At 43.0% G+C, this 21,761-nt stretch overlaps 1 protein-coding gene across 5 annotated transcripts in view; it reads right to left on the minus strand.

Moving 5' to 3' along the window:
* HERC2 (HECT and RLD domain containing E3 ubiquitin protein ligase 2) overlaps positions 1–21,761 on the minus strand; it is a 316,687-nt gene that overhangs the window by 137,598 nt on the left and 157,328 nt on the right. For 4 of the 5 annotated variants that reach the window (XM_049906042.1, XM_049906045.1, XM_049906041.1 and 1 more), the window contains exons 32-43: positions 20,768–20,901; positions 19,893–20,066; positions 19,678–19,814; positions 19,417–19,568; positions 18,556–18,747; positions 9,132–9,319; positions 7,576–7,768; positions 5,854–6,036; positions 3,012–3,193; positions 2,353–2,500; positions 2,080–2,276; positions 1,445–1,675 (exon numbers count right to left, since the gene is read on the minus strand). In XM_049906042.1, the coding sequence (XP_049761999.1) occupies positions 1,445–1,675; positions 2,080–2,276; positions 2,353–2,500; positions 3,012–3,193; positions 5,854–6,036; positions 7,576–7,768; positions 9,132–9,319; positions 18,556–18,747; positions 19,417–19,568; positions 19,678–19,814; positions 19,893–20,066; positions 20,768–20,901 (2,111 nt within the window). The remainder of the gene's footprint in view (positions 1–1,444; positions 1,676–2,079; positions 2,277–2,352; positions 2,501–3,011; positions 3,194–5,853; positions 6,037–7,575; positions 7,769–9,131; positions 9,320–18,555; positions 18,748–19,416; positions 19,569–19,677; positions 19,815–19,892; positions 20,067–20,767; positions 20,902–21,761) is intronic. The other variant, XM_049906044.1, reaches the window with a different exon arrangement.

The raw sequence follows: 21,761 nt of genomic DNA on the forward strand, positions 1-21,761 counted from the left end.
AAGCCTTCAAAATGTTGTCAATAAAACAAATAAATTATTTTGAAAATTATATAACTACAGGTCTTTTCATGTTTGACAAGAATAATTTTAAAAGATGACATCTAAGGCATACTTAGACATATGTTGTTGTTAGGTGCCGTCGAGTCGGTTCCGACTCATAGCGACCCTATGCACAACAGAACAAAACACTGCCCAGTCCTGTGCCATTCTTACAATCATTGTTATGCTTGAGCTCACTGTTGCAGCCACTGTGTCAATCGACCTTGTTGAGGGTCTTCCTCTTTTCCACTGACCCTGTACTCTGCCAAGCATGAGGTCCTTCTCCAGGGACTGATCCCTCCTGACAACATGTCCAAAGTATGTAAGACGCAGTCCCACCATCCTTGCCTCTAAGGAGCATTCTGGTTGTACTTCTTCTAAGACAGATTTGTTCGTTCTTTTGGCAGTCCATGGTGTATTCAATATTCTTCGCCAACACCACAACTCAAAGGCATCAACTCTTCTTCGGTCTTCCTTATTCACTGTCCAGCTTTAATATGCATATGATGTGACTGAAAATACCATGGCCTGGGTCAGGCGCACCTTAGTCTTCAGGGTGACATCTTTGCTCTTCAACACTTTGAAGAGCTCCTTTGCAGCAGATTTGCCCAATGCAATGCGTCTTTTGATTTCTTGACTGCTGCTTCCATGGCTGTTGATTGTGGATCCAAGTAAAATGAAATGCTCGACAACTTCAGTCTTTTCTCCATGTACCGCGATGTCGCTCACGGATTCATTTACATTAATTTTTTTTCACCAACTTACCAACACTAACTATGCCTGGGTGATGGCTAGTCTTGGGTATTTTCTGTATGTTTCAAATTTTCTACAATGTGTCTACATTCCTAGTATTACAAAACATTATTTTATAAAGGTATATATTAAGATTGCACTTAGGTTACCTCAAAATCAGGTAACTCCCTGTCTTTAGGTACCCCCAACTCAAAGGTCCAAGATGACAATAGCGACTACCTAAGTCATCTCACATGGCACAATTAAGGATCATTTTCTACATGAACAAAAGCTAATTTTTAAAAGAATCATTTTTTAAAAGTTTTTTAAAGTTGAGCTAAAAAAAAATTAAAAAAAGCTTCGTGAATCTGCATCTTAAAATAGTTAAACTGTCCTATAATTAGACATTAAAGTTGGTAACGCCCTTTTTATTTATTTCTTCGAGGCTAGAGTAAGACATATGAACTCAATAAAATCCTGCAAGACAGGCCCATTTACCATACAACCACAAAAGAATCAAAGGAAGAAATGAGATGGTCTTCCTGAACTCTGAGCTTCTTAGAAGGGAAACGATACATAAGAGTCAAGTTCTCTCAACCATTCAAAGAGAACCAACTCTAGCATGAAGCCAAGTTACCTTACAACCTCAAACTACAAGACACAACCCACTTACCGCCTTGAGCTGGCTAAGTGGACAAACGCGACGCACCCGCATCTCAGAGAACTGCACAGTGATTCTGCCCTTCGGGGTGATGCGAGTGACAGTGCCTTCTCCAAACTCGTCATGCATGACCTGGCCCCCAAGGCGCAGGCGGCCATCAATCCCCCCAATCACAGCAAGCACAGCCATGAGGCCACCCACTTCAGGGCTCTCGGAGTTAGGGAACCGGTCCTCCAGCAGGGCCTAGAGCACACAGGAGACAGCAAGCTCGAGAGGGACACTCGTGGAGCTGCCTGCTCCTTACAGAAGTGCTTTACAGTTAGGCTCAATTAAATTTTAAACTAAACCCAAAATCCACTGCCGTCAAGTCGATTCCAACTCAGTGACCATTTCAGTTCCGCCAGGGGCTCCCTGGAAACTCTATGGGGCAGTTCTACTCTGTCCTATAGGGTCGCTATGAGTCGAAATCGACTCGGCGGCACTGGGTTTGGTTAAATTTTAAATTAGCTTCTTCAATAATTATTTCCAGTAAAACACACTTAAAAATACATCTTTGAGCAAAATACATGGCATTCAAAAAGATAACTTAAAAGTTAAATTAGCATTCTATAAAGAAAAATGGACTTATTTTAAAACATGGGAACTACCCCTTCTGACTGCTTCCCTGCCAGGCCGAAGGTGATGGAGTGGAGCTGAGAGTTGATGTACTTGTTTATGAGTCCATTCCACTGACTCAAGGAGTGCAGGGTCCTGAGCAGCACCACCACCTCTTCTGCTAGAGTGCTGCTGTGGGTGGCTGTCAGGGAGGCCTGCGGCCGGGCTCTCCTCCTCCTCAGAGTGGACTCTGCAAGAGAAACACATAAGGAGTGGTACGGCAGCCTGCTCACTCACAATAGCACAATGCAGGAGAGCTGCCCTACCTCTGAGTAACGGGACATCTGAAGAGCACGTAGTAAGCAAACTGCCCAAGAATCCAAATAACTTTTCCACCAGGCATTTCATGTCCTTCGACCTCTCAGTCTTGTCCCACGATGGAAGTACTGCTTTCAGTAAATGTACAGCTAAGATCTAACAAAAAACATTTTAAAATGACAAGTATTCAAAAACACCATTATCTGACAGGTGAAGAGGTTATGCATTTTTATTTTCTCTCACACACATCACGTAAAAAATGTAATGTGGGGACTGTACGGGGTCACAAAAAGTGGCATCAATACCAGGCACTGCTGCAGTTAGGTGCCTTACTCAGTCATGAACCGCAGGGAGGGACAGAAGTGGAGTAACACAAAGTAGATCTTTTGGAGGCATGATTTGCCATTGGGAGAGTGATAAATACCACCCACTGCTCAGATGTGCAGCTGCAGAGGCAGGTAACTGCACTCCAGTTGGCCCATGCAATTTATCACGTGAAAAATGTAATTTTTTTTTACAACCAAATAATTACGCCCAAGTTGATTAATGATATGAATAATCAGTGGTTAAAAAAAAAAAAAGCTACATTACAGATACAGCTGTTCATTTCTTTAACTAAAAATTAATTCTTTCCAAGCAGCTCTAGTGAGGCAGAGGACGCAGTTACCTGCCTCTGCAGCGATGCAGCTGTGAAAGGTGCATGGCCTTCCACAATCTGCATCAGCAGGGTGATCCAGGGCGGGGAGCTGAGAGCACCACACATCTGCGGCGTGAGAGCAATACTCCGCACAAACCCGAGCGTGCACCAGCTCCTGTGCTGCTCCCGGCATACTAGGTTGTTTGGCAGAGCTGTGGGAAGAAAAATAAAGCCACCTGGTACCGAATATTTAAAAACAAACAGTAAAATCTTTACTTTTACTTTACCTACTATTTTATTTTCAACAGTAAGCTACTTTATAAATATATTACAATTTCAATAATTCCAAGGGAGAGGAATGAGAGGAGAGTTTCAAGTTGGCTCAATGAACATCTTCAAGCCTTTTAAATACCTTTAAAGTACTATACGAATTCCATCTACTGAATTGAAAATCTCTAGAAAGGAGTCTTGGCTGTGCAACGGTTAAAGCGTTGGGCTGCTAACCGAAAGGCTGGCAGCTCAGACATGCCAGCCACTCCTTGAGAGAGAGACGTGGGAGTCTGCTTCCGTAAAGACTAACAGCCTTGGAGATCCTGTGGGGCAGTTCTACTCTATCCTATAAAAAAAAAAAAGGTTGATAAAAAAAAAAAAAAAAAAACACCCGTTGTCATCGAGTCGATTTTGACTCATAGCGGCCCTACGGGGCAGAGTAGAACTGCCCCAAAGAGATTCCAAGGAACGCCCGGTGGAGTTGAACTGCCAACCTTTTGGTTGATAGGGTTGATAGGAGTCAGAATTGACTCGGTGACAGTTGGTTTGGTTTCGTTTGGAACATCTCTAGGCAATAAGAAAAAGATTTATAATTCCAACAATAGTTATTTCTGAGTACATCTATTAAAAACTTCATGTGTTTTAAATATTCCCTATGATCTCATCTACATTTAATGTGTACCATAAATTTCCAAAACAAGTTTAAAATGTCTGCATTAACAGAATAAGTGGTTGTCACTAAACTGATTACGTGATTCAGACACAGCTGCGAAACACCAAAAGACCATCTTTGCTTCCCTTGGCTTCCCAACTTCTACTCGTGGTCGCCTCTCCCTTTACCTGAGGTCTGGGGCTCTGAAGCTGGGATCTCATCACATGACTCCTTCCCTGGACCCTCCTGAGGGACTCTTCCCAGGCCTGAGTGACCAGCTCACCTGCCTCACATTCCTTCACTCTCCCCTCCTGCTCGCAAGGATTACAGTGATTCCCACCCTTTTCAGCACAAGATACACGCTCATGTACAAACACACACACTCCATCACACACAATCACACATACCCACTACTTATATCCATACACACTAACAGATTCACATAATCACTCACAGTCATGCACACACACACTGACTCACATACAAACACTCCTCACTTCAACATGCACTAACACAGTGACATCAGTACACTGGCACACTCTCAGGTACACACACACTCACGTGCTCACACGTGCTCACACTCGGACATTCAGTACACTGGCATACTCGCAGGTGCACACACACTCGTGCTCACATGCACTCACACTCACTGACAATACACTGGCACACAGCTGCACACACACGTGCTCACACGCACTCACACTGACATTCAGTACACTGGCATACTCACAGGTGCACACACACGTGCTCACACTCATTCAGTACACTGGCATACTCGCAGGTGCACACACACTCGTGTTCACATGCACTCACACTCACTGAGTACACTGGCACACTCAGGTGCACACACACGTGCTCACACGCACTCACACTGACATTCAGTACACTGGCACACTCCCAGGTGCACTCACGTGCTCACACGCACTCACACTGACATTCAGTACACTGGCATACTCACAGGTGCTCACACGCACTCACACTGACATTCAGTACACTGGCACACTCCCAGGTGCACACACGCACTCACGTGCTCACACGCACTCACACTGACATTCAGTACACTGGCACACTCACAGGTGCACACACGCACTCACACGCACTCACACTGACATTCAGTACACTGGCACACACAGGTGCACACACGCACTCACACTGACATTCAGTACACTGGCACACTCACAGGTGCACACACGCACTCACACTCCGACATTCAGTACACTGGCACACTCACAGGTGCACACACGCACTCACGTGCTCACACGCACTCACACTGACATTCAGTACACTGGCATACTCACAGCTGCTCACACGCACTCAGACATTCAGTACATTGGCACACTCACAGGTGCACACACGCACTCACACTGACATTCAGTATACTGGTACACTCACAGGTGCACACACGCACTCACACTCTGACATTCAGTACACTGGCACACTCACAGGTGCACACATGCACTCACACTGACATTCAGTACACTGGCACACTCACAGGTGCACACACGCACTCACACTCCGACATTCAGTACACTGGCACACTCACAGGTGCACACACGCACTCACACTCCGACATTCAGTACACTGGCACACTCACAGGTGCACACACGCACTCACGTGCTCACACGCACTCACACTGACATTCAGTACACTGGCATACTCACAGGTGCACACACACTCACGTCCTGACACGCACTCACACTCCGACATTCAGTACACTGGCACACTCACAGGTGCACACACGCACTCACGTGCTCACACACACTCACACTGACATTCAGTACACTGGCATACTCACAGGTGCACACACACTCTCGTCCTGACACGCACTCACACTCAAACACATGTATTCAGGCATCAGTCACATACTGACCCCTCACACAGACACATTCACACAACAAAATTGTAGTTCCCAAGGACTGACTTTTCGGCCCACAAGGCCTGATTACATGCCTGTCTTGTCTGTGGTCCCACTCTCCACTAGCATGCGAAGCAGTCCACACAGAGTCTTAGTGGCCTCGCTCTGCATGACTTCAGCATGCACTCCAGCAGAGAGACAAAGCGTTTGTAGTAAATTAATAGTACTTGTAAGCATCACTGAAGTGGGATGAATGTTCCTTTCAATTTGTTCAGCTTCTAAAAAAAAAAATGACAATAAAAAACTATACTTTGCAATAAAACTGGACCGCAGCCTCATATGTACTTTAATGAACTTCACATCGCATTCTTTGCTCTATTATTTCTCTGGAGCAGGAGACACATCTTTACAACACTAGTGTCTAAGAGAACAAAACCCTCATCTATTCATTCCCATTCCACCTTCCTTGTAAATAATGTTAAAAGTTTTTAAAACAGTCTCAGCACTTAAATGATTTCAGGGACTCATTTCTTAAGAAAGACAACCTATATGATTAGAAAAATCAAATGTCAAAAGCTGGTTTCAGGTGAACTCACTAGTGGCCTGGGTGAGGTCAGAACACATCACACTGATGGAAGTGAGGGCCCAGCATCTCACAGCCAAATCCTGCTGGCTCTTGGATGTGAAGACACATGGCAACAGAGGCCCCACTTTCTAACGATCACCCCTGCAAGGCTCCAAATTTCACTGTGAGTCTAGTTCCAAATCAGAATGCCAGATCTGCACTCCCCCTTGCAAGAGAGAAGGAAGGATGGCGACAACTGGTTGATGCTGTACATTGCGAGGCTAGACACAATGATGATAAAGACCACGCCAGATGCTATTCAAAGATGCATGACTCTACACACGTTCTCCTCATAAATCTACAAGGCGAGCATTACCCCCGCTTATACATAACCACCGTTTATACACGAGAGGCCACAATTCCCAGAAGAATGGCGCACAAAGCACCTGAGCCAACCCTTCGAAACTCACACACCGTAGGTGGAGTCCAATGCTTTTCCACCCTCAATACCATCTCTTATGCAAAGGGGCTCATCCCAGGAGAAAAAAGATTCCATCTGGAGCTCGGCGTGCTGTATACACACCCAAACCTGTGTGCCAGGAACCAGCACGGCCTTCCAGACAGCCACAGGGAGCCCAGCCTGACGTGCTTCATCCCCGGGCTAAGGTCATGAGGACTTCCTTCCTCATCTGATGTCCTTTCCTGGGTTACCCACAAATTCTCAGCTCTACTTTCACTGAATCAATTCAGTATTGACTAATTCATACTCTCTGAGGCCTTCTGAGTCTAGGACAATGGAGGAATGATGAAAGGGTAAGAAAGGGGGACTAGCCTGCTGGGGCTAGTATGCGTAAAGAAGGACGCTGATGAACAAACATTCACTGTGCGATGCCAGCTTCGGCAGGTGCCACTCACTACCATAGACTCAGGGTCCTAGGCAGCTGCACGCCGTGCAGAGAATGGAAGCACAAATCTCCATCACCTGGCCTTACCAGAGCACTCTCAGTGGGGAGGTCAGGGAAGAGGTGGCAAAGGTCAGTTGCAGTTACACCCCTGCTTTCCAGAGCCAGTTTGTACACATGCATCTCAGCCACCTGGAATCTTGTTTCAAGGTGCAGATCAAAGACAGACCCCAACCTACAAAATCAGAGTCTGCAGGGGAGCCCTGATGTACTTCTTTACCATCCCAGGTGAAAACAACAGATCGCCAGCATTTGGAAACAATGTGCCTAGGCCATCTTGAGTCACCCACCGGAGTCATCCTCGGTGTCCAAATCCTCTGCCGAGGGCTGTGCAGAGGCTGGCAGCTCCGCCAACTTGAGGTCATACTTTCCTTCCTTCCCCATTCTGTACGAGTTGGTGCTGCCCGTGTCCCACTGGACCCTTATCCAGCCATCCTCTCCCAACTCAGCAATCACACGGCCCAGGCCAGGAGGAGGTCCGTCCTGAGAAAGCCAAAACAAACATCATGCAGAGAGTGGGTCCACTGCCCAGCCTACTCCAGAGTCTCCATCAAGAGACTAATCACTGAGGTCTTGAGCCGGCCACTCTCCCTGGAAAGGGGATCATGGCACTGCGCAGACTTCCTGTTAACATGACTAACTCCAAGCTTACCGCAAAATATATAACTAGGGTCGTCACTTCAAATTAAATGCCGTGAAATAACCTGCTCATGCTCTGTTCCCCCCTTCTGAAGTACTTACTCTTCTACTTTAAAAAGGGATAAAATCTTTGCTTTGCTGTTAGTTGCCATCGAGTTGATTCTGACTCATGGTGATTCCATGTGTATCAGAGTAGAACAGTGCTCCATAGGGTTTTAAAGGTTGTGACCTTTTAGAAGCAGGTCACTGTCTTCCAAGTCACTACCGGGTGGGTTCAAACAACCATTTTTTTGGCTAGCAGTTGAGCACTTAACTGTTGCACCACTCGGGAACTCACAATCTTTGCCCCCCCTCAGCATTTTACCAAAGAAGCCAGAGAAAAAAGGACCATCTCAAATAGAACCCTCTCTAAGCAAATGCAGAGATGGCACTGTGCAGTGTGGCTGCAGTAGTCTTTCCTGTGGTCCTCAACACCCCGCAGAGTGCTGCAAGGGATTTACAACCTGACACAAGCACCAGCATCTCCACGCTCCCACTCTTCCGTTCTCCCTCTAGAACTCAGAGCCAAACCTCTGCCTCTCATTTCTGTGAGAGACACCTGTTCTTGAGATGCCGCTGCTGGTGGCAGGACACTTTCAATTCTCATACTGGAGATGCTCGTGCTTAAAAGTGCAGTTGGGAAACCTAGGCCTGACAGGCATGCTACCACTTCAGAAAAACACAGACACCAGCCACACATGAGCACAGGATCTTCTTCCTCCAGCTGGGAGGGTCTGACAGAGGTCTGGAAGGGTCATCTACAAGGGGGTGGAAAACTGGCTGCCCGGCCACCAGTAGACGCGCTGCACACACCTGCAATGCTGCGCTCTTAGCCCCTGATAGCCGTCTTCTGTTCCAGAGCTCTCAGGAAACTATCATTCAGAAAGAGGTTTTTTCCCTCTCGTGCTCGCCCTTCACTCTTACTCTGGTTACACATCAGGTCAGCCAAATGCCAGTGAGCTTTCTGAAAAGGGCCACCACTCCTGCAATTAAGGTTCTCCCTTCAGTGCCCCAGAGTAGCTGCGTTCCTCTCTACTTAGAAGTCACCAGCTCTGTCATCTACCAATTGCCTGTGTCCTGAGTTAAGGCAGGGTTTATTCTCATTTTTCCCACTAATATCATATAAATCAGAATGTGTGACTAGTGTGTTAAAGAAATCTCTGCGTACCTGATCTCCCCACTTCCAGTCCACACCTCTCATGACCCTGGTTCCGATCTTCATCATAGCTGCCAGCTCGGGGCCTGACACCGGAAGCTGCACGGGAGTTGTCTCCTTTCTTGTTTCTTCCAGAACGGTGGCGGAGGCTCCTCGGGCAAAAGCATTCATATCTTCTTCTACATTGTCAGAACTAGGCCCTATCAAAGCATCAAAAACAACAGGTGAGCCAAAAAGTTACCATAATTTCCTAATCTTAAAACATACACACACACACAATCAACAGGTACTAATGAAGGTAACAGTAAAGAATCCCAAGCGTATCTTTTATTTATAAAATTATTGATTAGATCTAGGATTAAAAAAAAGGAAAGGGAAAGACAAAATACAAATCAGATACAGATGTATTCAGAAAAGCTATTTATTCTATTTCTGGGAGTTATCTAAAAATACTCGTAATTATTGTTAGAAAGACAGGCAGGTTTTTAATAACAGAAAAACAAGATAACCGCCTAAAAGTCTAACAATACGAAATAAACAAAATCTAATTATGGTACTGTGCAGCCTTGGTACGTGCCAGATAGAGGGTGCCTGCATGACCAGCCCCAAAAAAAACCCTGGGAGATGAGCCTCTGATGAGCTTCCCTGGAAGATAACATTTCACACGTGTTATCACAACTCCTTGCACCTCCTGAGTGACTCCACTGGGAGAGGGCCCTTGAAAGCTTGTACCTAGTTCCCCCCAACTTCACGCACCTTTGCTGGTTTTGCTTTGTATCCTATATGTGAGCCTCCTAGGCAGTCACAGAACCTGGGTGGCCTTGGAGGACTCCTGACACAGTTGTGGGAGCAACAGAACTCACCTGAACAACCCTAACTCACTGAAATAGGCAATAGCACTGTTAGGAAAAAGGAAGGCTGAAGGGGTAGGGTGTGACAAATATTTGGTTCCTGGATAGCTAAGGAAACATCTAGAACATAGAAGAGCAGCTAAGCTGCTGTCAGCTCTAAGAGGCAAAATTTGCCAATGGATTTGAAAATGAGAAATCAAACCCCAGGATTCGGCTTGCTGAAAGCTCTGGCTGCTTTAGGCCATGCTAGCTAAAGAGGGGTATAGGACCAAAGAGAGCAGGGAAAAGTACAGCTGAGTGACGTCTTTGGTTTTTGTTCTCTCCTCTAGGCGGGAAGAAAGGGGCCCAAACCTCCCCAAAGGTGGGCTCAGATGGGCCAAAAGGGTTACAAATTTGTGTGACTATCTTCTTCATGTGGGAATAAAAAAAGGCTAATCAATTTCCAGGGCTGAAGCAAACTTTTAGGTAAATCATAAGGGAAAAAAAAGGGAGAAACATTCCAGCCATTCTTGAGCTGAGCCACTGCCCCCCACCCCCACAAGCATTCCAGCCACGGTCTTCCCCAGAAGCTGTCACGTGAACTCTGAGAATGCTGATATACTGACAGGAAGCTGAATAAATGTGCAATTAGGAAAAAAAGTGGCAGTTTTTTAAAAAAGCGGCTTTGTGGATATTACATCTGATGTATAGATAAAACTGATATAAAACATCATATGCTTATAATTTCATAAATGGTAGAGACCATCCTGATCAAAGAATGCTGCACAAATAAAAACCAAAACCAAACCCCTTCGCACTGAGTCTGACTCATAGTGACCCACGAGGACAGAGCGGAACTGCCCCACGCTACCATATACATAGGAAGCTCAGGGGCACACTGGGAGTGCCTGGCTGCTAACTGAAACCTGGGCGGCTCAAACCCACCAGGCACTCGGTGAGAGAAAGATATATACGGCAGTCTGCTTCCGTAAAGATTACAGTCTCGAAAACCCAATCAGGCAGTTCTACTCTGTCCTATAGGGTCGCTTTGAGTCAGAATCAACTCAATGGCAATGGGCTTGGTTTATACACACACACACACACATTAAAAAAAAAAAAAAAAACCACTGTCATTAAGTCAATTCCAATTCATAGCGACCCTACAGGACAGAGTACAACTGCCTGACAGGGTTTTCAAGGCTGAAATCTTCACAGAAACAGATACAGTAAAACCTGCAAAAACAGAAACCTGTGTAAGGTGGAAACCTGTCAGAGATGGAAAATGCAAATGTCTTCCACTAAACTGAGTCACAGAAAAATGGTAACAGCACGCCCTGTCAAAGGTGGAAAACTTGGGAGACCTGGAAACACAACGCAGTCCCTTCAAGTTCCAGCTCCCACAGGTTTCACTCTGTGTGTGTGTGTGTGTGTGTGTGTGTGTGCGTCAGTGACATAGACTGATTAAATAGAGAGTTAGACAGACAGACAGATAGATAGGGAGGTATCACTGAGACATAACTCTCTTGCTTTTTGCCACCAGTGGGCCAGTTAGTATTTAAAGTGTAAGTACTGGAAACAGAGTAAGTCCCCATTACTCAAAGATGTGCACTCTGAGTTTTGCCTACTAGAGTCTCTGAAAAAGGAAAAGCAACGTAAAAAGAGAGGCAATCTCTAAATCAAGAAAAAAAAAAAAATCAAGATACACTTGTGGAACTTTAAAAACTAATTTTTAGTTGCCAATGAGATCTTAAGAAATGAGACATCTAACCCTTAGAGGATAGTTGTTTTCTATCCTGATGCGTATTTACGAATAGGTCAATTTGGACTCTTTGAAAAAACAAGATAAAACAGGGTTTCAAAAGCCTTGCTCCTCACTTGGCTTGGAACACGGCTCTCTGGCCTTGCAGCGTCTCGGCTTTTCTGTTGAAGAAGAAACAGCACGATAAACTCAACACCCCATTTTCCGGCACTCATGGGTCATTCTTCAGGATGTAACGCGTGTTAGGTCACCAAGCAATTCTCATAAATTTAAAAAGACTAAAATCATACAAAGCATCTTCTCATACCACAATAAATGAAACTAGAAATTAATAACAGAAGGAAAGCTACAAATTTGACAAAACTATGTTGAAATTAAACGGTTAACGAGCTGAAGACGTTACAAGGGAAATCAGAAAAGACTTAGAGGCAAATGAAAACAAGAACACAACACACCAAACCCTAACGGACGCAGTGAAAGCAGTGCTCAGAGAAACATCTGTGGCAGTAAATGCCTACATTACAAAAAGAAGAAAGATCTCAAATCAGTAATCTAACTTATGCCTTAAGGAATAAGGAAACCCAATGTAAGCAACAGGAAGGAAATAATAAAGATTAGAGCAAAGATTAAATAAATAAATAAATAAATAAAAATAGAGAAAAATCAACAAACCAAAACTTAGCTCTTTGCAAGTATCAAAAAAATTGACAAACTTTTAGCTAGACTGACAAAGAAAAAGACACGAATAATTAAAATCAGAAATGAAAGTGGGTACATTACCACTGACCTACAGAAATCAAAAGGATTTTAATAGAATACTATGAATAACCGCCGTACTGTCAGCAAATTAGATAACCTAGGTGAAATGAACAAATTCCTAGAAATACACAAACCACAAAAACTCCTCAAAGAAGAAATAAAATATTTGAATAGACTATATCAAGCACAGAGATTCAATTAGTCATCAAAAATCTTCAAAAAAAAAAAAAAACAGTCCAGGGCCAGATTGCTTTCACTGGTGAATTTTATCCAACATTCAAAGAAGAATTAACACCAATATTTTAAAAAATGCTTCCCACACAGACCACTAACCTCTCTTAGGAATTCCTGAGTGGTGCAAATGGTTAACATGCTTGGCTGCTAACAGGAAGGTTGGAGGTTCAAGTACACCCAGAGATGCCTTGGTAGAAAGGCCTGGTGACCTACTTCTGAAAAATCCGCCGTTGAAAACGCTCTGGAGCACTGCTCTACCACGACACACGTGGGGCTGCCTTGAGTCGAGGTCAGCTCGAAGGCAGGTGGCCACTGAAAACGCTCTGGAGCGCTGCTCTACCACGACACACGTGGGGCTGCCTTGAGTCGAGGTCAGCTCGAAGGCAGGTGGCCACTGGAAACGTTCTGGAGCGCTGCTCTACCACGACACACGTGGGGCTGCCTTGAGTCGAGGTCAGCTCGAAGGCAGGTGGCCACTTAAAACGTTCTGGAGCGCTGCTCTACCACGACACACGTGGGGCTGCCTTGAGTCGAGGTCCGCTCGAAGGCAGGTGGCCACTGGAAACGTTCTGGAGCGCTGCTCTACCACGACACACGTGGGGCTGCCTTGAGTCGAGGTCAGCTCGAAGGCAGGTGGCCACTGAAAACGTTCTGGAGCGCTGCTCTACCACGACACACGTGGGGCTGCCTTGAGTCGAGGTCAGCTCGAAGGCAGGTGGCTTTTCTTAATGGCTCTCTCCAGGAAAAGTGCTCAATCAATTGTTGAGCTGTGACCTGAACTATCCCCTTTTCTGTGCAAGGACAGAGCTGGGTACCTGAAGACATTTTTTCAAAACCGAACCAAGAAAGAAAACTGATAGTATTTGCTTTGTTGATAAAATTCACACTTTAATTGTGGAAAACTCACATCCCCCACCATGAGCTGAAAGCTACCCAATACATGAAGACCCTTCTGATAAGATCGATGGTGGTGCTAATGAATGTGACGCTCTGAGGTTGTGTAACGAAATCTGTCAGTGTTTGTAAGAGCTGCGTAATGCAGTAAACCAACATTTTTCAAATGGCTGACACGTGACGCTACAGCATCACTACCACCGATGGTGCTTTCACATTCTACACTGCGACCAGCTTTTAAGACACTAACACCTGTTGAGTTTTGGTGTACTATCAAAGAATACCCATCATGGTCTGAAAAGTCTACTACAATAATCTTCCCTTACAACTACATACCTGTGTGAGGTCAGATTTTTTTCTTATACTGCAACCAAAACAACATATCCCAGCAGACTGAATGCAGAAGCCAAACATTAAAGAGATTTACAAAATGTAAAAAAAAAACTTCCCAAAATAGAATACTTCCTAACCTATTCTATGAGGTCGGCGTTACCCTGACACCGAAAGTCAAAGACATCTCAATACAACAAACGACAGACCAATATCCATTATGTACTGATATAAAAATGCTCAACAAATTACTAACAAACCGAATCCAGATGCCTACTGAAAGTAGCATACATTGCGTCTCAACATATAAAAATCAATTAACATAATACACCACATTTACTGAGTAACAGGGAAAAAAACACAATCATCTCAATAGGTGGACGAAAAGCATTTGACAAAATCCCACACTCAATAAACTAGGAATACAGAGGAACTTCCTTTCGATAAAGGCCATAAAAAAAAAAAAAATCCCACAGCTAACATCATACTCAGTAACAAAAGGCTTTTAAAGTTTTCCCCTAAGATCAGGAAGAAGACAAGGATGCCTACTTTGACTGCTTCTACTCAATACAGTACTGGAAGCTCAATACCAAAGCAACTTAAGTAAGAAAGAAAAATAAAAGGCATCCAAACTAGAAAGGAAGAAGTAAAACTATCTCTACTCACAAACAACATAATTTTATATACCGTATTTTCCACAGATAACAGGCCCATGTAAATGGCATGCCTACACACGTAACACACCTAGGAAGATTATGTACAAGGGGGTTCTGCAGTTAGCAAACAGTGTATAACACGCACAGTATTTGCATATAAATACAGTATAGAAAATCCTAAAGAATCAAAATACAAAAAATAGCTATTAGGGTTAATAAGCTACTTAAAAACCTTGCAGGATACAAGACCATAAAAAAGTCAGTTTTACTTCTATACACTAACAATAAACAATCCAAAAAAGCAAATTAAAAAAAGAATTCCATTGATAATATCAAAAAGAATAAAATACTCAGGAATTAATTTAACCAAGGAGATACAAGATTTGTACACAGAAAATTACAAAACATCGCCAAAATAATGAGCTAACCCATTGCTGTCAATTCCAACACATAACAGCCCTATAGGACATAATAGAACTGGCCCCTAAGATCTCGAAGGATATAATCTCTACTGAAGCAGACTGCCATATCTTTCTCCCAAAGAGCAGATGGCGGGTTCAAACCGCTGACCTTTCAGTTAACAGCCGAGTGCTTAACCACTGTGCTACAAGGGCTCGTCATAGTAACAAATGCCTATGTTAAAAAAAAACAAAAAACAAATATCCCAAATCAATAACCTAACTTTACAATTTAAGGAACTAGAAACAGAAGGGCAAACTAAACCTAAGGCTATCAGAAGAAAGTAAATAATAAAGAGCCGACCAGAAATAGAGAACAAAAATAACAATAGAATCAATTAAAATCAGTCAAGTTTCTTAACCACTTTACCACTGTGCCACCAGGGCTCCTTTAAAGAGCTAAATAAGGGGATTGAAAGACTTAATATTAAGATGGCAACACTACCCAGAGTGATCTACAGATTCAATGCAAAAAGCCCAGCACCCTCGAGTCAATTCTGACGCGTGGCGACCCCACGTGTTACAGAGTAGAATTGCACCATAGAGTTTTCTTGGCTGTAATCTTTTCAGAGGCAGAACACCAGGCCTTTTCTCCGTGGAGCTGCTGGGCAGGTTCAAACCACTAACCGTTAAGTTAGTAGTTGAGCACAAACCATTCGCACTACCCAGGCACCTACTGATTCAATGCAATCCTTGCCAAAATTCCAATGGCATTTTTTGCAGAAGCGGAAAAGCTGACCTTAAAAATCATTTGGAATTGCAAGGAAGACCAAATAGCCAAAACAATCTTGAAAAAGAAAAACAAAGGTCAAGGACTCATACTTCCCAATTTCAAACTTACTGGACAACTACAGTAATCAGCGTTGGACGAGCATAAGGATAAACAGATCGATGGAACGGAACTGAGGTTCCAGAAATGAACTCATACATCTATGGTTAATTAATTTTCAACAAGGATGCCAAGATTATTTAACAAGGAAAGAATAATGTCTTCAACAAATGGTGCTGCTACAACTCGATATGCACAAGCAGAAGAATGAAGTTGGACCCTTCACTCACCATATATAAAAATTAACAAAAATGACTAAAGCTAAATGTAAGAGAGAAAGCTACAAAATTGTTAAAGAAAATGCAGATGTAAATCCTCACGGCCTTGGATTTGGCAACGGTCTCTAAGATGTCACCAAAATCACAAGCAGCAAAAATAGGTAAAATACATTTTATCAAAATTAAAAATTTTTGTACAAAGGATGCTACCGAGAGAGTGAAAAGACAACCTACAGAATGGAATATTTGCAAATCATGTATGATAAAAGCCTAGTACCCAGATATATAAAAAAACTACAACTGAACAAGTAGACAAACAAGCCAATAAAAAATGACCAAGGGACTAAAACAAACATTTCTCCAAAGAAGATATACAAATAGCCGACAAGCACATGAAAAGATGCTCAACCTTACTGTCATTAGGGAAATGCAAAGTAAAGCCACAATAAGACACCACTTCACACCCAGTCAGAACTGCCAAGCCGATTCCACGTCATAGCGGCCCTGCAGGACAGAGCAGAACTGCCCCATAGGGCTTCCACGGCTATAAATGTTTACAGAAGCAGACTGCCACACACCTTTCTCCAGAGGAGTGACTGATGGACTCGAACAGCCAACCTTTTGGTTAGCAGCCGAGCGTTTTAAGCACTGAGCCAGCAGGGCTCCTTTAACGGTCAGCATCAGCAGGTTGGTCAGAGTCAAACAAACAGAAAATAAAAAGTGTTAGAGAGGATGTGGAGAAATTAAAACCCTCGTACACTGCTGCGAGGAATGTAAAATGGTGAAGCCTCCATAGAAAACAATTTGTCAGCTCCTCAGCAAGTTAAACACAAAATTACCACAAGACCCAGAAATTACCACATGACTTCTAGGTACATACCCCAAAGAATTGAAAGCAGGTGTTCAAACAAGAACTTGTTTACGAATGTTCAAAACAGCACTGTTCACAATATCCAAAAGGTAGAAACAACCTAAAATGACAATCAACTGATGAATGAATAAACAGAATGAGGTATAGCCATACAACGGAATATTTTTCAGCCATAAAAAGGAATGAAGTTCTGATACATACAACATAGATGAACCTTACATATATTATGCTAAATGTAATAAATCAGACACAAAAAACCACATATTGTATGATCCCATTTATATGAAATATCCAAAATAGGCAAATCCTAGAGACAGAAAGAACAGGAACCGGAGAGAGGGCAGGGAGAAATGGGAGCGACTGCTTAATGGGGAAGGGGTTTCCATTTAGGGTGAAGAAAAAGTTCTGGAAGTAGATGGTGGTGATGGTTGTACAGCATTGTAAATGAACTTAATGCCACTGAATTACACACTTTAAAATGGTTTAAATGGTAAATCTTGTTATATGTATTTTATCACAATTAAAAAATGTTTTACAGACAAGAAAATATTCCTTGATGATTACGAGAGTGGGGAGGGAAGGAGGGAGTGAGAGAGGTATTCACTAATCAGATAGTAGACAAGAACTGTTTTAGGTGAAGGGAAAGGCAACACACAATACAGGAGAGGTCAGCACAACTGGACTAAACCAAAAGCAAAGAAGTTCCTGAATAGACTGAATGCTTCAAAGGCTAGCATAGCAGGGGCGGGGGGTTTGGGGACCATGGTTTCAGGGGACATCTAAATCAACTGGCATAACAAAATCTATTAAGAAAACATTCTGCAACCCACTTTGAGGAGTGGTGTCTGGGATCTTAAACGCTAGCACGCGGCCGCCTAAGATGCATCAATTGGTCTCAACCCACCTGGACCAAAGGAGAATGAAGAACACCAAGGACATAATTATGAGCCCAAGAGACAGAAAGGGCCACATAAACCGAGACTACATCAGCCTGAGACCAGAAGAACTAGATGGCGCCCAGCTACAACTGATGACTGCCTGACAGAGAACCCCTGAGGGTGCAGCAGGGCAGTGGGGTGCAGACCCGAAATTCCTGTAAAAAGACCAGACTTAATGGTCCAAATGAGACTAGAAGGAACCCAGAGATCATGGTCCCCAGACGTTCTGTTAGCTCAAGACAGGAACTATTCCCAAAGTCAACTCTTCAGACATGGATTGGACTGGACTATGGGATAGAAAATGATACTGGTGAAGAGTGAGCTCCTTGGATCAAGTAGACACATGAGACTGTGTGGGCAGCTCCTGTCTGGAGAAGAGATGAGAGGTCAGAGGGGGGCAGAAGCTGGCCAAATGGACACGAAAATAGAGAGTGGAGGGAAGGAATGTGCTATCTCCTTAGGGGGAGAGCAACCAGGAGTATACAGCAAGCTGTATATAAGTTTTTGTATGAGAGACTGACTTGATTTCTAAACTTTCACTTAAAGCACAGTAAAAATTTTTTAAAAAGGCAGAACATTAAAAAAAGAGAGAGAGATCAAGGCAAAAACTTGACATTTTCAAATGTGTCGTTTTCTTTACAAAAGTCACTGCTGACCTACCGATCAGTCGTAGTGCTGTCTGCGTCAGGGCAAGCGTGCCTGAGTTCAGCAGGAGGCTCAGGTTGTTGGCTCCATGCTTCAGGGTCAGCATGTTAAGCATCACCAGGAGAAATCGAGCTTGTGGGATGGTTCCCAGGCTTGGTCCCGATGGGTTCTCATTGGTAATGGTTTGCAGGGGAACGGGCTGGATACCTAATAAGCATTGGCACCCACATAAATTTCTTGTGTGTGGATACAAGAACATACATAATGCAGAAGGCATCAGCAATGTTCTTTAATTCTATTTTTCAGTGGATGTCCAGAAAGTGAGGATATCAGGTAGGTCTATAATGATCTGTAATGGTCCTACCACCTCCATTCCACATATGGCTATCTCGGTCTGTCTACACAATTTACCACACTGCTCTAAGTATCCTCTGAATATCGCTGGTGCTGTATTCATTTCGTGTCAAATGTAAATAGATAGGTTTTACTTTTCTTCCACAAAATCAATCCTAGGATTTCTCTGTAGATGTTCAAACAGCCCTAGAGATAAGTATTAACAGAGGATACAGACATTTTGGAGTATATGGTATAAGTGATACACATGAAAATATATTAAAATTTAAATGTTTTACTATTAGAATAAAATTGTGTGTTCTGCCATGTTTTACTTAGAATCTTGGAAAGTTAAAAGCAGCCTTGATTATTATTCTAATGTGCAAAGTTATTAACGTCTTTAGAAAGCAAAAATTAGCACTTGCAAGTTTCCACAATACATAATTAAGAGCTAAACTATGAGATAAGGCTGATATGGACGTGGACATTACTGCAATGCAATGTGAATACGGCCTTTTAATTACCAGATTTTTTTTAACTCACCAAGCTCTTTGAACTTGGCATTTGCGTCCATCAAAACATTCCGAATATTCTGTACAGCCCAAGCATACAGCTTGCCAAAAGTTACTTCCAGCAGCATTCGATTAAAGGGCGGAATCAGATCAACGTCCTTTAGACAATCTGTAAGGGGTTCCCTTTCAAACAAAGATAAACAATACTTAGAACACTGTCACACTTTGAACTCTAATGGAACAATGTTTTGTTGCCCGTTACCCTTAGGAAAAAAACGTTATAAAGTTTTACCCTATATCGATCCCCTCGGGAATAAGTCTTTGCCATCCACAAAACATAGCATACTGCACAGATGGAAGTAAGAAATTTTTGGTTGCCAGTTTTAAAATCGTATCTATCCCTTCCAGACGAACCTCTGCTCTCTCCAACTGCAAAATACCAATGCATACTCTTAAGTGTTGGGTGTATTATCTCATATAGAGACACATGTTCTCAACAAAGTTTACCTGTTTTAACAAGCACTTCCTCATTTTTTCCACATCTACTGGCTCTTCTTTAAGGGCAAATTCAGCAATTGTACTGAGGAGTGCAGACTGCGGATAGAGACCTTGGACGTTTTGCTTCAGCCACTTGTACCTGTGGACACCTGTTACTGTACTCAGCAGTGGTTGCCATTTATCCTAACAAGGGAAAACCATTTTCACCGTTAGCTCTAAAGCAGTTACTCAAATATAGATGAATAATGCTACTAGGTTTAAACTGGTAAAATATTTTAATTAACTAATATGGTAAAACTGTATTTCTATGCCACAAATATTCTTATGAATGAATTTATAATCTGTGGTTAAGCACTCGGCTGCTAACCAAAAGGCTGGCGATTCAAACCTACCAGCCACCGTGTGGGAGGAGATGTGGCAATCTGTTACCGTAAGGATTTACAGCCTTGGGATTTTATGGGGCAGTTCTACTCTGTGCTAAAGAGTCGCTGTGAGTCCGAACCGACTCAACAGCAATGGTTTTTCTGGTTTTTGTTTTGTTTTGTATGAGCTAACTTGACACACAAACTTATCACTCATATTAATAGTCTCAGGGACCAGTACAGTTTCTAGAACAAAGGACATATTTAAGGAGTGATTAGTGAATGAACAATGATGAATGATTTAAAAAAAAAAAAAAAACACTTCATCTACAGGTCAGACCACAGCACTGTAAATCAAGTTCATTGAGCATCACTAGGGCACAGCTACCCACGCTTTTAGTAACAATCCTACTACGGTCACTACCCTATAGACGCTAAAATACAAAGCTACAACGCTTGTGGGTTCCTTTGTTAAGTGCTATTTCTATTCAACCAGACTCACAGTTACAAAAAATACTTCACCTTGGGGGATTTAATTGTAATGGGTCTTTTGTCCACATTGATAGGACTGTGAGGCAAAATGCAAGCTTCTTCTAAATCACTCTCTTCATTTCCAATTTTTTCTTCATCATCAGTAGATCCTGGCTTTTTAGGAACTATGTTTAAAAAAGTCATTCGTTAGAAAAATAATCGACTTAAATACAATTTTTAATTAAGAAACATTTAAATTTGCATGGAGGTTAAAATACACTCTGTTCAAAAAAAACCACATAAACTACATTGTCAACTGAAATGCTCAAACTACAAAAGTAAATCCTATCATAATGAGCTTCACGTGACCTGACATCCGACATCAACACTGAGCTCCACCATGTCAGCCAGGGGACAGAAAGACAAGTGTTGAGGGTTCCAAACCCAAACCCACTGCCGTCAAGTCGATTCCGACTCATAGCGACCCTATAGGACAGAGTAGAACTGCCCCATTGAGTTTCCAAGGAGCACCTGGTGGATTCGAGCTGCGACCTCTTTAAAAGCCTTACACTTAACCACTACGCCACCAAGGTTTCCTTGAGAGGCTTAGAAAGAGGGAAAAGCTATGGAGCCCAGGGGTCGGCAAACTTTTTCTTAAAGGGCTAGGACAGTGAGTATCTTAGTCTTCGTGGGTCACTTGGTCTCTGTCCCAATGACTCAGCTCTGTTCTTGGAGCATGAAAAGTTACACACTATACGTAAACCAACAGGCATGGCTACGTTCCAATATGAACTGCAATCAACCTGATAGCAACAGGTTTGGTTTGGTGTTCTAAAAAAACTTTATGCATACGGCAATTTATATTTCACATCGTGATGCAAGTGACAAAAACACTATTTTTTTTTAAATTTTTTATTGTGCTTTAAGTGCAAGTTTACCAATCAAGTTAGTCTCTCACACAAAAAACTTATATAACACCTCCTACATACTCCCAACTGTTCTCCCCCGAATGAGACAGCCCCTCCTCCCTCCACTCTCTTTTTTC

This window comes from Elephas maximus, chromosome 13, assembly GCF_024166365.1.
Source record: "Elephas maximus indicus isolate mEleMax1 chromosome 13, mEleMax1 primary haplotype, whole genome shotgun sequence".
In the NCBI taxonomy this organism is placed as follows: Eukaryota; Metazoa; Chordata; class Mammalia; order Proboscidea; family Elephantidae; genus Elephas; species Elephas maximus.